This window comes from Gorilla gorilla, chromosome 2 (genome assembly GCF_029281585.2).
Source record: "Gorilla gorilla gorilla isolate KB3781 chromosome 2, NHGRI_mGorGor1-v2.1_pri, whole genome shotgun sequence".
NCBI lineage: Eukaryota > Metazoa > Chordata > Mammalia > Primates > Hominidae > Gorilla > Gorilla gorilla.
In genome coordinates, this window is record NC_086017.1 from 191,769,802 (window position 1) to 191,785,427 (window position 15,626).

The window sequence follows — 15,626 nt, forward strand, 5'->3', positions numbered from 1 at the left end:
TTCCATTTCCTGAATTTGAGGATAACAATTATATGATATTTACTTCTAGATGAAATGCCCATGCTTTCTCCAAATTCTACAATTCTGCCTTAAAATGGTATCCCATCACAGAATCTCACATCACCTAGTTCTCACTCGAATTCTACAAGTTCTAGACCATAACTCTATTTGCATTCATCCAGATCTAGCTTTGGAAACAAAACCCATAGTTTTATAAGCTTTGTTGTTGAAATGCTCAATTTAATTCCAACATGCTAAAGAAGATGTTACCCTTTTACTGTCTTATTCCCTTAAATTAACCAAATCAAGTTGCGCAGGCTAAAACATAAAGTTTATTTGTTCTGCAAAAATAATGTAGAAAAAATACTTCTACGTATGAAGTAAAAGAAAAAGATGTATTTCACCTCCATGCCAATCCTACTTGTAAGAGAGTACCACTGTTTAGTGTTTACCTAACCAGCATTTTTAAATGAAGCTATAAATATTTACATATGTCAATTTTGTCCTACATAAATATAATCATATAGTAAACATTCTTCTGCACATCCATTCTTTTCACTTAACAATAGTGGCCATGTTTCCATGTCAGTACATTTAGATCTATCTTAGTCTTTTTATAGAAGCTTAAAATTCAGTATTATCAATTATAACTTTATAAACAGTGCTGCAATGCACATCTTGATAATACTGCATTTCATCAATTCTGGTTGTACTTATTTTCACATTTTTATATCTCTGAAATTGAGATGCATCTTTTAATCAATGAAATTAGATTTGGTGAAATATGATATAATCTTGCATACCTATGTAAATGTCTCTGCAGGAAAAATTCTTAGAAGTAAAATTAATGGAAAACAGATTTAAGCAATTTTATTTTGATAGGTAACACTAAATTATTCTTCAAGAAGGCTTTACATATTCTCCAAAAATATGAGAGTATCTTTGCATACCTGGATATTATGAAATATTAAATATTTTACAATATAGAGAACAAAATACAGTATCTCATAGTTAATGGACATTTCCTTAATAAGTGAGACTGAGCATCACATTTCTTCTAAGAATTTCTTTATCATATTCTTTGCCCAGTTTTTCCCTACTCAGTGATCTTATTGAATTATAGCAGTGCTTTCTGTGTTACGGATAGTATTCTCTCTCTCTCTCTCTGTGTGTGTGTGTGTGTGTGCGTGTGTGTGTGTGTATGTGTAAATATTTTTCTCCCAGTCTGTTTTTGGAGGCTTTCTGTTTAACTTTGTTTTTAGTGTATTTTGCATACACACCTCAGAAACTACCCTTGTTGCCATCAGCATGCTTCCTACTCAGCGGACTCTTTCATCATCGACTCACCCAATCTAGCAGCAGCATTAAACTCACCTGTTCCTTCCCTGTTAAAACATTTTCCTCTCTTGGCTTTTATGACTTTTTCTTTCCTGTCAGTTTCCCATTAACTTTTTTATCTCCTTTGCTGCTTTATCTTGGCCCATTTGGCCACTCAACAATGGTATTCCTCAAGACCCAAAACTGATCCCTCTACTCTTCTCTTCTTACAATTGCTTCCTAGGTGATGATATCCATTTTCATGTCTTTAAATGCCATGGTAGGTGTATTAGTTTGCTAGGACTGCCATAACACAATATCATACACTAGGTGGCTTAACAGAAATTTATTTTCTCACAGTTTTGGGGGCTAGCAATTCAAGAGCAAGGGATGATTTCTGGTGAGGCCTCCCTCCTTGGCTTGCAAGATGGCTGCCTTCTCACCATGTCTTCACATGGTCTTTTCTCTGTGCACGTGGATTGCTGGTGTCTCTTTCTCTTCTTATAAGGATACCACCAGTCCTGTTGGATTAGGGTTCCGCACTTGTGACCTCGTTTAACCTTAGTTCCCTCGGTAAAGACCCTGTTTCCAAATACAGTCAAATTGGGAGTGGCTTCAACATATGAATTTGGGCAGGGGAGGGGCCCAACTCAGTCCAAAACAGCTGATATTTTCTTAATTTTATTCTTAACATTTCTCTAGCCCAGATCTCTCTTCTGTTCTCCAAACATACATCCAGCTGCTTACTAGACAATTCTGTCAAGATGTCTCATCGATATCTTAAACCCGATTCACAGGTCTAAGATAGAATTCTTGACTTCAACTGCACATATTTCAAAGCTGTTTCTCTGTCTTTTCTATACAGCCAACACACTGCCATCTACTGAACTGTATAAAATCAAATCCTGACTGTCATTACTGATTCCTTCCTTTTCCTCACCTCCCATCTTCAATACATCACTATTACATCTCACTTTCAGCCCCCAAAGCTGTACTGATCCTACTGCTCTCCATCTCCACTGCCAATACTCTAATTTAGGCTTTCATCACCTGTCACTACGTTACCAAAATTGTCTCCCCGTCAATCTGCCCACCTCTGCTCTTGTTCTCCTAAAAATTCATCCTCCCCTCAGCAATTAAGGTAATCTTTTCTTTCTGACATCAAATTCCAGAATGTTTCCAACATAAAGAAGGCTGAAATAATTTTAGTCCTCTAGACCTAGTTGGTACCTAGATCCTGCCATTAATATTTGCCTCTTCATACGTTTATCTCTCTATTCATCCATCAATCCATATTATGTCTTCATGTATTTCAAAATAAATTCTAAGAATCAATACACTTCCTTCTTAAATACTTTACCATGCTTATGGTTACTTCTGTTTACATTTTTCCTCTACAGTGAAATTTACATACAAAGAAAAACACAAATCTTGCGTTTTGACAAGTGTATGACTTGGTTAACCTAAACTACTCTCAAGATATAGAATATTACCACTACCACAAAACATTCCCTCATGCCTCTTTCCAGTCAGTCCCTCCTCTCACCTCCCCAAATCCCCAGAGACAACTATTTTTCCAGGTTCTTTTTTTCTATTGTAAGTTTTCTTTCTTTTAAAATTCCAAATAAACAGAAAGGTACCATATTGTACCAGTTAATAATTTATTGCCTCTCAGCTCCAAATTCACCCATTTTGCCTGTTCTGTTAAAACAGTATGGGCTCTTTAAAGAGTTCTCTTTTGGCTGTTGGCATAAAATTAGGCTTTATCAACAGAGGGCATAGGAGAGACATTGCAGAAGGAAAATAGATTTTTTTTTTTTTGCTTTTTGTTTTGTTTTTCTTTCTGGTTTCCATGAGCTCACCTGGCAGGCTCCTGCACACACAGCTTCTCCAGCCCCTGGCTCCTGTGTTGCACACAGCTTCTCCAGCGTCCAGCCCCTGCATCACGGGCATTTTCTCCAGCATTAGGCTCCTGCAGTGCTTGTGACTTCTCCAGTTCCCAGCTCCTGCAGTGCACAGCAGGCAGCAGCATCCAGAAGCTTTCCTTAGCACCCCACCGCACTCTGAACTCTTCACTTGGGCAGTTCTGTAGCAGAGTGCCTCTGATGAGACATCTTCCAATTAATAGATTTCCCTGGCATCATAAAGAATAGATTTTCAGCCAGTTCCACTGCAGCAAAACAACTCTGCCATTCACTCAACCCTGTGGTGGGGGTGGAGGAGTCTCTTCCTTGGGTACTGTATTTCAGCTTTAGGGATACTGGCTGCTCCTTATAGCTGCTATTTTTATATTCCTTAGAGCTCTTTACATCTTAACAGTCAACCATTGTGACTTTTATCCTCTGTATAATGAACAATTTTTATATTAAACTTTCTCTGTTAAGTTACTATGTGGTTTCTTTCTCCTCACTGGACCCAGATTCATACAAGTACAGTTTGTACTTTTAGAAATAACATGCTTTTTTTCATTCTGCATGATGTTTTTGATATTTATCCATAATTGTGGTACATAGCAATAGTTTGTTTCTTTTTATTACTGTGTTGTTTCCAGGTTTGGATAATTATGAATAAAGCTATTATAAACATCCTTGTACCAGTCTTTTTAACACATTTTTTATTTTAGAATAGTTTTGGATTTACATTAAATTTACAAAGATAGTAAGGAGAGTTTCCAGATACCCCTCACCAAGTTTTAGTTTCCCCAATGTTATTATTTCACATTGTCATGGTACATTCATCAGAATGAAGAAGCCAACAGTGCTACATTTTTTGTTTTGTTTTGTTTTAGATAGAGTCTCACTCTGTCGCCTAGGCTGGAGTGAAGTGGCACGATCTCTGCTCACTGCAACCTCCACCTCCCAGGTTCAAGCGATTCTCCTGCCTCAGCTTCCAGAGTAGCTGGGATTACAGGCGCCCGCCACCACACCTGGCTAATTTTTGTATTTTTAGTAGAGATGGGGTTTCACCATGTTGGTCAGGCTGGTCTCGAACTCCTGACCTCATGATCTGCCTGCCTCAGCCTCCCAAAGTACTGGGATTACAGGCGTGAGCCACTGCACCCAACCCAGACGTCTAGTTCTTCCATTAATGTTCATTTTCTGTTCCAGAATCCAATCCAGCATATCACATTGCATTTTCTTGTTATATCTCATTAGTCTCCCTTGTGTCTGTGATAAGCTCTCAATTTTTTTCCTGTTTTTCATAACCTTGACAGTATTCAGGAGCACTGACTCGTCTAATATTGTGTAAAATATCCCTCAGTTTGATTTTGTCTGATGGTTGTCACATGCTTAGGCTGGAGTTAGGGGTTTTTGGAAAGAAAACCACAGAGGTTAAGTGTCCTTCTCATCACATAATATCGGAGGTATATTATGTCTCCATGACATCACTTGTGATTTTATCTTCAGTTATTCTGTTAAGGTAATGTTTGCCAGGTTTCTTCACTGTAAAGTTACTATTTTTTCCCATCCATACTCAATTCTTTGGAAGCAATTCACTAAGTTCAGCCTGGTCTCAAAGGAGGGAGATTAAGCTCTATCGCCTAAAAGAATAATATCTACATACATTATTTAAAATTTTTTGTAAATAACACTATTTATTCTTTATTTGCTCAATCTTTTTATGTCACTATGGACAAATGCATATTTTATATTTGGGGTTATAATCCAAACAATGTTATTCATTTTGTGGCTCAATTTGTTCCATCCTTGGCCATTGGCCCCTGTGTGTCTTTGACATGCCTTCATCATTTTGTTTTTGTTTCATTTGGTTTGTTTTTGAGCACCTCCTTACTTTCTGGTACCGCATGACTTTTCAGGTTCATCTTGTATTTTTCCTAACCCAACTTGAGAATCAGCCATTTCTCCAAGGAGCCCTGGTTCCTTTTATGGGAGAATGGTGTTTAGAAACCAAGATCTGGGGTCTGGGTATGTTTGTTTTTGTGGTGGTGTCATTGCTTTCAGGTCCTCTCAGAGTCAGAGCTAAATAATATACGTATGTACATTATTAACCCATGAATTCATACATATCTATCATTGTTTTTGCTTCTGTATGCATAAGCTAAACACTAGCACATATTGCTATCTCTGACTCTCACCCAGTACCATAAAGCTTGTACTAGCCTTCCCTTTTTACCTATTTATAACTTTCCTGCTAGTCATGAGAAATCTTGCTCCTACCATCCATTATTCATTTACTTATTTTTTCCAGCCCCAATATACATTTAAAGTACTTTCAGAATTATTAACCTGTACTTCCAGTACAAGTGTTTTCATGGACATATGTTTTTATTTCTCTTGAATAAATTCCAAGAAGTGCAATTGCTGACCGTAAGATAGGTGTTTGGCCAGCATGGTGGCACACACCTATAATCCTAGCTACTCAGGAGGCTGATGCGGGAGGATTGCTTCAGCTCAGGAGTTCGAGACCAGCTAGGCAACATACTAGGACCCTGTTTCTTAAATAAAATTGTTCTAAAAAAGATAGATGCATGATTAGTTTTATAAAAACACACCAGAGCTTTTTCCAAAGTAATTGTGCCATTTTAAGGGTTTCTTTTGTTAAATCAAATTTTTCCCAGGTTAAAACTCTTCAATGGACTCCTAGTTTAGTGAGAATTAAATCCAAACTCCTTAACTGGTCTACAAAGTCCTGTGTGATCTGACCTCTGCCTATTTCTCTCATCCCATCTCTTGCGAACTTTTCCTTCACTAACTACATTTCAGCCACACTGACTTTCCAAAATTGTTTCTCCAGAGCCTCAAAAAACTGACCGGGCATGGTGATTCATGTGTGTAATCCCAACACTTTGGAAGGCCAGGGTGGGCAGATCACTTGAAGCCAGAAGTTCAAGACCACCCTGGGCAACATGGCAAAACCCTGTTTCTACTAAAAATGAAACAATTAGCCAGGCGTGGTGGCATGTGCCTGTAGTTCCAGCTACTCAGGAGGTTGAAGTGGGAGGATTGCTTGAGCCCGGGAGGCAGAGGTTGCACTGAGTCGAGATCACACCACTGCACTCCAGCCTGGGCAACAGAGTGAGACCCTGTCTCAAAACAAACAAACAAAAAAAAGGAGTGTCTTCAGATATGCTGGTCTCTCTTCCCAGAACATTTTCCTTCCCTAATGGCTAGGTCCTTATTATTCTCCAGGGCCCCATATTTTTCAGTTTATATATAAATATAGAGACACTTCCCTGCCCATTTAATTCAATACAGTTTTTCCTAGTTATTTTCTCTCATGGCAACCTTTTCACATTTAGTAATTACCTTCAAACAACTTACCACAATTAGTAATTATGTTTCTATTTGCTTATTTTCTATCCTTTCAACTAGACTACAAGATGCATGACAACAGGAACCATATGCATTTAAAAAAAAATTTTGCTTAAGATTAGTGGCAAGAAGCATATGCATTTTGTTCACCCTATATTCAGAATCTAGAATAATGCCTGGAACATAATAGTAAAATCCATAGAAAGAATAGATATGACAAGAGAATGACAAGAGTTTTAGATTTGTATGTAGTTATATCTGTCAGTCGTTTCTTTGGTGATTTTCATGTTTTGTGCTACACTGAGGAACGCCTTTCCCAGATTATTTTAAAAGTCTCCAATAATTTCTTCTCATACTTATATAATTACATATTCTACAGCAAAATTTGTAATGCACATGAAATGCATGTTCGTGTGTGAGAGGAAGCAGATTCATAACTCTTTTTTCAAAACAAATAGCAATAGACCATTCATTAAATAGTTCATCTCTCTCCTTTGATTTGAAATGCATTCTTTTTATATTAAATTCTCACACATGGAAAGATATGCTTCTGGATGTCTGGTGTTTCGTTGATTTATTTATCTTTACAAAAGTGCCACACTGTTTTGAGTAGCATAGCTTTTTAGTATGGTAGGGCAAAACATACTACCACCAAGATCACAACTATTCTGTCTAGTATCACACACTTTCACCTCCAAATGAACTTTGGAATTGAGTTGTCAAGTTTTTTTTAAAGAGCCCTAGGCATTTTCACTGAAATTTTCTTGAATATACAGAATAATTTAAGAACTGAAACTTTTATCATATTGTCTTCCTACCCAGAAATATGTAAATGTCTCCATTTGTTCAGATCTTCTTTTATGTAATTAATTCTTAATATACTTGCACATGACCAGATTCAGAGCATTTCTATAACCCCAGAATTAGAAGAAACCTCCAAGATTGCCCCGACTACAAAATGTACATCAGCAACATGCAGTGCTTTTACACTTCCACTGATTAGGTACTCACTACCTCCTGAGGAAATGCATTTTATCACAACAGATAATGAAATAGATAATGACTTGGATAATGAAATAAGTCACACAAGGAAAATGTCAGAGAGGTTCTGTAATTGTCCTATTTCATAATTTCCTTATCTACACAAAATGCTTTTTTAGTGATGATTATCTTGATCAGTATGTATAAAAATTTTTAAATGTGTACAATTCACAAGGCTGTATCAGATTGTTGGCTGCTCTGTTGAGCACTGTTAATTAAGGAGATGGATGTAAGTCTTTATAAAGGGACATTAACCTCTCAGCAAAATATTATGCAATATTTCTGAAATCATTGTTACTTTTTTCAGTGTTTTCATCATTGTTCCTGGCACATAGCAATCTCTTGATTAATACTTACTGAATTAATGAATTAATGAATGGATCATTCCTATGGATTTATTTCTCCTAATAACAGAGAGACATAACTACATTAAAACAAATTTTCTAATGCAGAGGTACAGTAAAGACCTCTCTAATTACAGATTTTCAATATCCTTTTCTGGGAAATACACATTCACAATTTGTTTTTGCCCATGATAACCACTGCCTTGTAAAAAAAAATTATGTAATTTACTTAATATTTTTAAGGATATGTATGTATATTATTATATAATTAACCTGGGTACAGGGGTGTGTGTGTGTGTGTGTGTGTGTGTGTGTGTGTGTGTGTGTGTAATTAATTTCTGTAGATGAGTGACTTGAATCAAAAGCTAACAATTTTCTGTGACTATTTCCTACAACCCAAGACAATGAAGAAGAGACTCTTTATATCAAAGTATTCTTACATATAAGTAAAATAGTCCTGAAAATCAAAGGAAATCGCTAAACCAATACTTTAAGAAGCTTTGATATTCAGAGGTCCACACTTTTACTAGTGAAAAAAACACACTTTACTGATTTTATTCATTTACTCTGATCCAGTAGATGGTGCTACATGTCTGTATATGTAAAGTATCACAGTGCCTTTTTTCTCTCTCTCTTTTTTTTCCTTTCTTTCTTTTTTCTTTTTTCTTTTGACCCAGAACTCTCATCAAGCTCTACTATTATAATGAAGATCATTATTCCTGACATCTGAGCCAAATCTTTGGGTGCAGCTTTAAAGATGTACTTAAGAAGAAAACCCCCTAGAAATAATTTTGGACCAGATACCAACCTAACAATTTATTAACATTTTTCCCCTCAGTTCGTTTTTACTTTAAAATGACAAATCTTTGACCCCACACAGAACTCTCTGTCAATCCATGAAAAACATCTAGATGCAAAATCATAATCCCTCTTATTCTTCTAAACACTGCTATTTGCTATTGTTTTAAAGCAATCAAAATAATGATAATAATTAATAATGAAAGTTCGAATTCAGGATCGTAATGGATAAATCAGCTTGTTACTCAAGTTATAAACTTAGATATATAAAAATGTATAAATGAAGTTCTTGTTGAGTCAGTGATTAATCTAGTCACATAAATTAATGTTTCTTTATGGATCATAAAAAACAGAAAGCTTTAGAAAAGCAGGGATGATATTTTAAGTGTCAGCACAAATAACCCATATCACCCTGCAACCTACAAACAATTAATTTATGTTTCCTATTTACTCTAAACACAACTAAACTTGACATATAATCTGAATCAGAAGTTATCCATTTTTTGCCTCTTTTGAGTTTGATTTAGTGATGATGAGAGCTATGGTCACTAATCAGTGCTATAGATAATACAGGTATTCATAATCTGCTGACACAAGGCTTAATAAAATGGCTTTAGTTGATGAACTATACCCCTTTAAGGGTTAAATTCTAATACAAATATAGAAAAATCAGAAGTAACCTTTCAGATGACTTATCGTTTATGCTTTCCTTCATTCATATCTCCATTAACTCTTTTACCTATCTTTGAACAAACTCCTTCATTCATATCTCCATTAACTCTTTTACCTATCTTTGAACAAACTCAAGGAAACAGGATAGAATCGGTTACCCCTAGGTACGTTACACAAAATAGAAAAGCACATGATCTTTATCGAGAGAATGACAACTTAATGAAAAAGACCAAAAATATATATAATTAAAATGATCAATTATAATATAGGCAAGGTGGATAATATAAATCAACTTAAATATCTCTTGGTAGATGAGGTCAGAGTAGGGTGCTGCTAACACCTCCTTTGTATAACTAGCCTAACTAGAGGTGATAACATTGACCCAACGACTAGATGAGCCGTAAAGGGATAGAACTTCCTAAGGGAAGTAGCTCTAAATTCTTACTTTTTTGAGATATGATAATTGTCATAAGTAAAGTTCTTCATTTATAAAAGAAACATCGCATTCGTTCAGACAGGATCTAAGCCCTTAAGTTACAACACTGAAAAAAATGATTATCCTTTCCTTGAGTTTACTATCAAGTGGAGAACTGACCACAGAAGCTGCCTGCTATCTGGACTCCTGACCTCCATAATTGATTTCTCTAATATCATCTCCATACCTCTGCCGAAGTGATTTTTCCAAACCTCAACTCTGAGTACACCACCCCTTCCCCATGAACACTCCTCCATGGCTCTCCATGATCCCCTCTAACGTGGCATATAAGGCCTTCCTGAACTGGCCCCTCCTTCTTCCCCAGCCTTACCTTTCACTCACCTTCACCTTAACACTACAATTTCTAGCCCGACTAAATTTTTTTTCCCTCGAGTTCTCTCTCACTTCAGTCTTTCACACGTCTGTTCCCTCTGCCTGGGTACTCTTTTCACATTTGCCCAGCTAATCCCAACCTTCTCTAACCTATATGTGCCCCCCTAACACCATATTTTTGCTATCATGGCACAGTCCTGCCTCCTTGAGTTTGTTATACTTTTTATTTCTCCTGGTCTTCTATTATTCTAAAAGCAACATAAGTCAGAGAGCATCCACCTTATTTAGCACTGGCTCCCTAGCGCTAGGTACACAGTAGACATTCATGCGTTCATTGTATTAACAGTCATTGAGCACCTAATATGTGACGTGCTCTCAGTAGAGAGTGATAGGGACATGTATCTGTGAATAAAGAAGACTCGAATGTTGCCTTCCAGAACTTTTGTTAAATTAACAAGAGCAGACCAAGTGCACACAGTACGGCAAGGCTGTCAGGACTCATCAAGGCAAGCATTTCTATGTCTCCAGGTGGGAGGGTAGCAGGGGCAGAGGAGCCACCCAGGAAGAAAAGCCTCTTACTGAAGCTTTTAAGATAGGGATACAAAGGTTCCCATAACAAGTTGGGTGAAAGTGCATTCCACGTGGTGGGAATAACAATAAAAAGACAATAATGTAGAAACTCCTGAGTTTGGCTGGGGGAGTACAAGGAACTACTTGTAATTAGTGGAGAAATACCAGTAGTTTAACACTGCTGGTCATAGGGTGACTTTTGTGGAGTAACATTTGCCTGGGAGAATGACATGACATAAGGCAGGACGAGTTGAAAGATACCAGATCACAAAAATATTTTCTTGTAGACAATAAGCATAAATTGAATAATTTTAAATGGGCAAGATGAGAGGAAAGGAGAATATGAAATAGGGGAAGAGAAAAGAGGCAGAAAGTAAGACTTTGTGACTATTTTAAAGGGGGCCAACCAAGAGGATGCTTTTCTCATTGTGTGAGAACTATCAGGGACCAGGGGATTTGGGGTGAAAAAACTAACCCCCAAATCTACCAGCAATATTGTGCCACAAGTAGCAAAGTTTTCAAAACCTCTTTAAGATCACCTTATAAATTGTAAATATGTTTTTGCCTAACTTTTCAAATGCGTATATATTCTCCAACGTTCCTAACAACCACACTCTTTAAGGCATCAGAGTATATATTAACACCTACGAGTGCCTGTATGTTTGTAAACATCAGCTAATTATCCGGGGTCCACGGGAAGACCAGGCCTCAGCACAGGAAATAAAGAAAAAAGGGGCAGGAATTCTATGCCCCGTGTCTTATGCTGCACTAGCTGTTAGTAAAAGAAATATTGGCAATGACTTTCTTTGCTTTCAGTGTTGCTCTTCAAAATTACACTATCTTTCATTTCCTTCCTTGCTCTTTCTTGAACTTTTTTCATGTTCTTTACAATGAGCATGAACTACTCTTATAATTAAAAGAAAAATACTTTCTAACAACAATGATATGCCAAAAAAAAAGATCCTTGGAGTAACAAGGAGTAGTGAAAACAGCAAACAAAAAACATACCCACCGTGTAACCACTGTATAGAAAAATGCGGGGTAAAGATACAAGGAAATGTGTGTCTGTCATGATACTGTACACACCATCCATGTGAGCACAGCACAAAAACAAGGCTGGTATGAGGCTTCAGCTTGAACTTCCATGCTGCTATACGGAGAAAGCACCCCTCCACTGGGCTGAGACACTTGGCTTTCTTATAGCTAAGGCTTTAATTTAGGAAACACTGCAGAGAGGTGGCTTGCTTTTATTCTATGAGCTATAGCTCTGCACATAATATATGGGTAAGTTTACTCAAAGCACTTTTTATCAGCTGTCAATCTGTTTCTTAGCTTGCATTTGGCTACATTTCAGGTAGCAAAGGAGAAAGCAGGGATTAGTCCATGGCTCTTGCCCTGGGGGAATTAATTGTTGCTTGTTACTTTAGTGAATTGTATGCGGAAGTAATTGCTGTTCTTCTGCTATATTCTGTGGTTTTATTCACATAAATCCTATGTAAAGCTCATTCTGAGTACAATCTAGTCAGTATATTCAAAAGCGGATGAACTGCCTGTATTCATGTACCTAGATAGTTGGAAGCAGTTATTTGAAAAACTGTCTTACAAATACCATCCCATGTTGACACATTTGTGAAGTTACATTGACTCCTTCATCCTGGAATCCGGTCAGTGTGTCTGCCCATGTCCTACCATAAGCTGAGAATTTTATGCTATCAAATTTTTTTCTTCTCTCCACACTCAATGCCAATTTCTTATTATTCCCATATCATTATCTTACTCCAAACTCCTTTATAAGTGAGTGTCTTAAGTTTCGATGAGGATTTCTGAAGATACAAACTATTCTACTCTTTCTTATTTTCTTTTAACCCTGCCTCTCACTAAGGTTCATTGAAGGGTAGCTAGTAATGGTAGGGGAGAGACAGAGAAAGAGGAAGAGAAAGAAAGAGAGAGAGATGCACACATTAACCAACAGTTTTCTTTTATGAACAAGAAAATTGGCCATTTTCCTATTAGCATATGAGGAACCTAAGAATGTCTCTTGTTGTCAAGGCAACAGCTATTCCTTGGGTAGCTGCAACAGAAAGGAAACCAGAGCAATCTTTACAGGATCAAGTTTTTTTTATCATCAAATCATAGAAAGGAACCTTGGGCATCTACCTAGCCTATTCTCCTGCCTTTAGTTAAGACCCACAAAAATAATGTGAAACCAACATAAAAACAGTCCTATTTTATATGCTTCTGAAGATCTTGCATAGCTTTCCTTGTTAATCTTTTGCAGTGTTTTTCAGGGCATATTGCAAATAAATTTTTTCAATCATTCTAACTTAAATCTTTCATGCTGCAGCTTGAAATTTGCTTCCTACACTTCCATTCTCAGTAGAAATAAACCATTGTACACTTTCCTTTCTACGAATCTTGGCCAAACTTGAGAAAAATAACAAAATTATCTGTCTTAAACTCCTCAAAGTGAACAATGCTAGATCCTTTATCTTTCAAACCATTGGTATTGTAGCTGATGAGTCTTATACTCTGCAAGACCATCTCTAATTAGGGAATCCAGTCCTGTCTCTTTTTTTTTTTTTTTTTGAGACGGAGTTTCGCTCTGTCTCCCAGGCTGGAGTGCAGTGGTGCTGTCTCTTAACTTTCATAGAAAGCTGGCCAGTGGCACCCAAAAAGAACAGAACACCATCTAGTTTCAGTCTGTCTACTCAAGTATCATTGGTAAAGTTTTTATCTGTGGAATTATGTTCACTGTCAGATGGTTTTAGTTGTTGTTTTGCACAGTATGGCTAATACAACTTTGACTGGTTTGTGCTGACTGGTTTGAGCACAATCACTCGTTCCACATCTGGTACTTGGAAAACTGATTTTATTCCAAGGACTCTGATACATAGACTATTCTTTTTCCTTGTAAAATCATATTTTCTTGATTCTTTCTTTCAAGATGAAATTCACTCCTTTCTGAACTCACAGTGACAAGTTTAGTAACCATCCTTTCAGTTCCCCTGTACATGTCTCTGATTAATATATGCTGAGCACTAGACACAGGAAGGCATCCTGACATTTTTTAAAAGATGTCCATATTGGCCGGCCAAGCAGAAAATATTTATCATCCAGAACCAAATATTTCTTTTTTCTCACTTGATTTCTTGCGTCATTTTGACCTATTACCTTAGTGCTTCAGCCATAGATGCCATATTTTCTGGTCCTACTTTTCCTCATCTTTGAAATGAAGAGACAGCAAACACAGACTAACAGCATTTATTGATCCCTTAGTCTATACTAGGCATTTTTATTTTTATTTTTATTTTTATTTTTTTATTATTATTATTTTTTTAGACAGAGTTTTGCTCTTTTGCCCAGGCTGGAGTGCAGTGGTGTAATCTCTGCTCACTGCAAACTCCATCCCCCAGGTTCAAGAGATTCTCCTGCCTCAGCCTCTCAAGTAGCTGGGACTACAGGCGCCCACCACCACACCCGGCTAATTTTTGTACTTTTAGTAGAGACGGGGTTTCGCCATGTTGGCCAGGCTGGTCTCGAACTCTTGACCTCAGGTGATCCACCTGCCTTGGCCTCCAAAGTGCTGGGATTACAGGCGTGAGCCACCTAGCCTGGCCTACACTATGCACTTTTTAAAGCACTTTATATTGTCTCATTTTGGCTTCACAATAATTCTATGAGGTAGATATTTATTGTCATCACCATTTTACAAAAAAAGAAAACTGAAGCTTAGCATGGTCAAGTAGCTTTCCCAAGATAACACAAATACTGGGTGGTTGAGCCAGACTTTGAGATAAGGTGATCTGATCTCTCGTACTCTTAACCACTGTTCCATGGGGGCAGGAAAATGAGTACTCCACTTACATGCTGCTGTAAGGAATAAAGATTGGTAGAATCTTTCTGTAAGGTAATTTGTTAATATGTTATCAAAGTCTTTTAAAAGATGCATATCCTTTGCTCCAGTCCTTTTTTTTATTTTACAGACATCTATGTTGTATTTGCAGTGTGCCAGTCACTGCTCTAAGTGTTTTTCATATATTAAAAAACAAAATAATGACCACACCATGAGGTAGGTACTAATATTTTCATTTTGTAGAAAACCAAACTGAGGCAATTAGAAGCTAAGTGATTTTCCCAAAATCTCACAGTTCTTAAGGTGTGAAGCTGAGTTGTAGCTACAGAATCTAAGTGTCCTTAATCACTGCACTATCCAGTAGTTTTAATTTTAGAAATCAAGTCTTGAGAAGTAATTATGTATATACACAAGACATTATCATTATAGCTCTGTTCCTATAATAAAAAACTGGAAAGAAATGGTTGTAAATTCATATGGCACTCTGTAACAAATAAATACTTTGTTGTAGAGGAAGCAAGTACTATATTAATAACATCACACATATGATATATTGATAACAAAAGAGAGTAAATGAAATAATGTTATGACATATCTAGTTTTTATTTTAAAAGTAGGCATATATAGGCACAGAAATAAACTAGAAGAATATACAAACAAACTAGAAGAACAACAAAAAGTAAACAGTAGTCTTCGGATGATGAGGTGATAGGTGGTTTTTTAATTGAATATATATTTTTTCTTTTTTCAAATAATGAAAGTATATTTCTAAATAGCAAATCTTAATTTAAAAGTAATCTAAGGAGGTTGTAATGGAGTATGTCTGGGGTCTTTTAGACAGTGGGGTGGTGCTTACATTGTATATTTATAGGAACAGCCATGCTTTAACTTTAACTGGAAATCTAATCTCCCTAGTCAATCCTTTGTTGATATCATGCTGGCAAACAAGA

The 15,626-nt window shown here is 36.7% G+C and overlaps 1 protein-coding gene across 2 annotated transcripts in view; it reads right to left on the minus strand.

Moving 5' to 3' along the window:
* Window positions 1-15,626, minus strand: part of CCDC39 (coiled-coil domain 39 molecular ruler complex subunit) — a 247,000-nt gene that overhangs the window by 62,567 nt on the left and 168,807 nt on the right. For both annotated transcript variants that reach the window (XM_063704408.1, XM_063704409.1), the window contains one exon: window positions 3,180-3,451. In XM_063704408.1, the coding sequence (XP_063560478.1) occupies window positions 3,180-3,282 (103 nt within the window). In that variant the 5' untranslated portion in view covers window positions 3,283-3,451. The remainder of the gene's footprint in view (window positions 1-3,179; window positions 3,452-15,626) is intronic.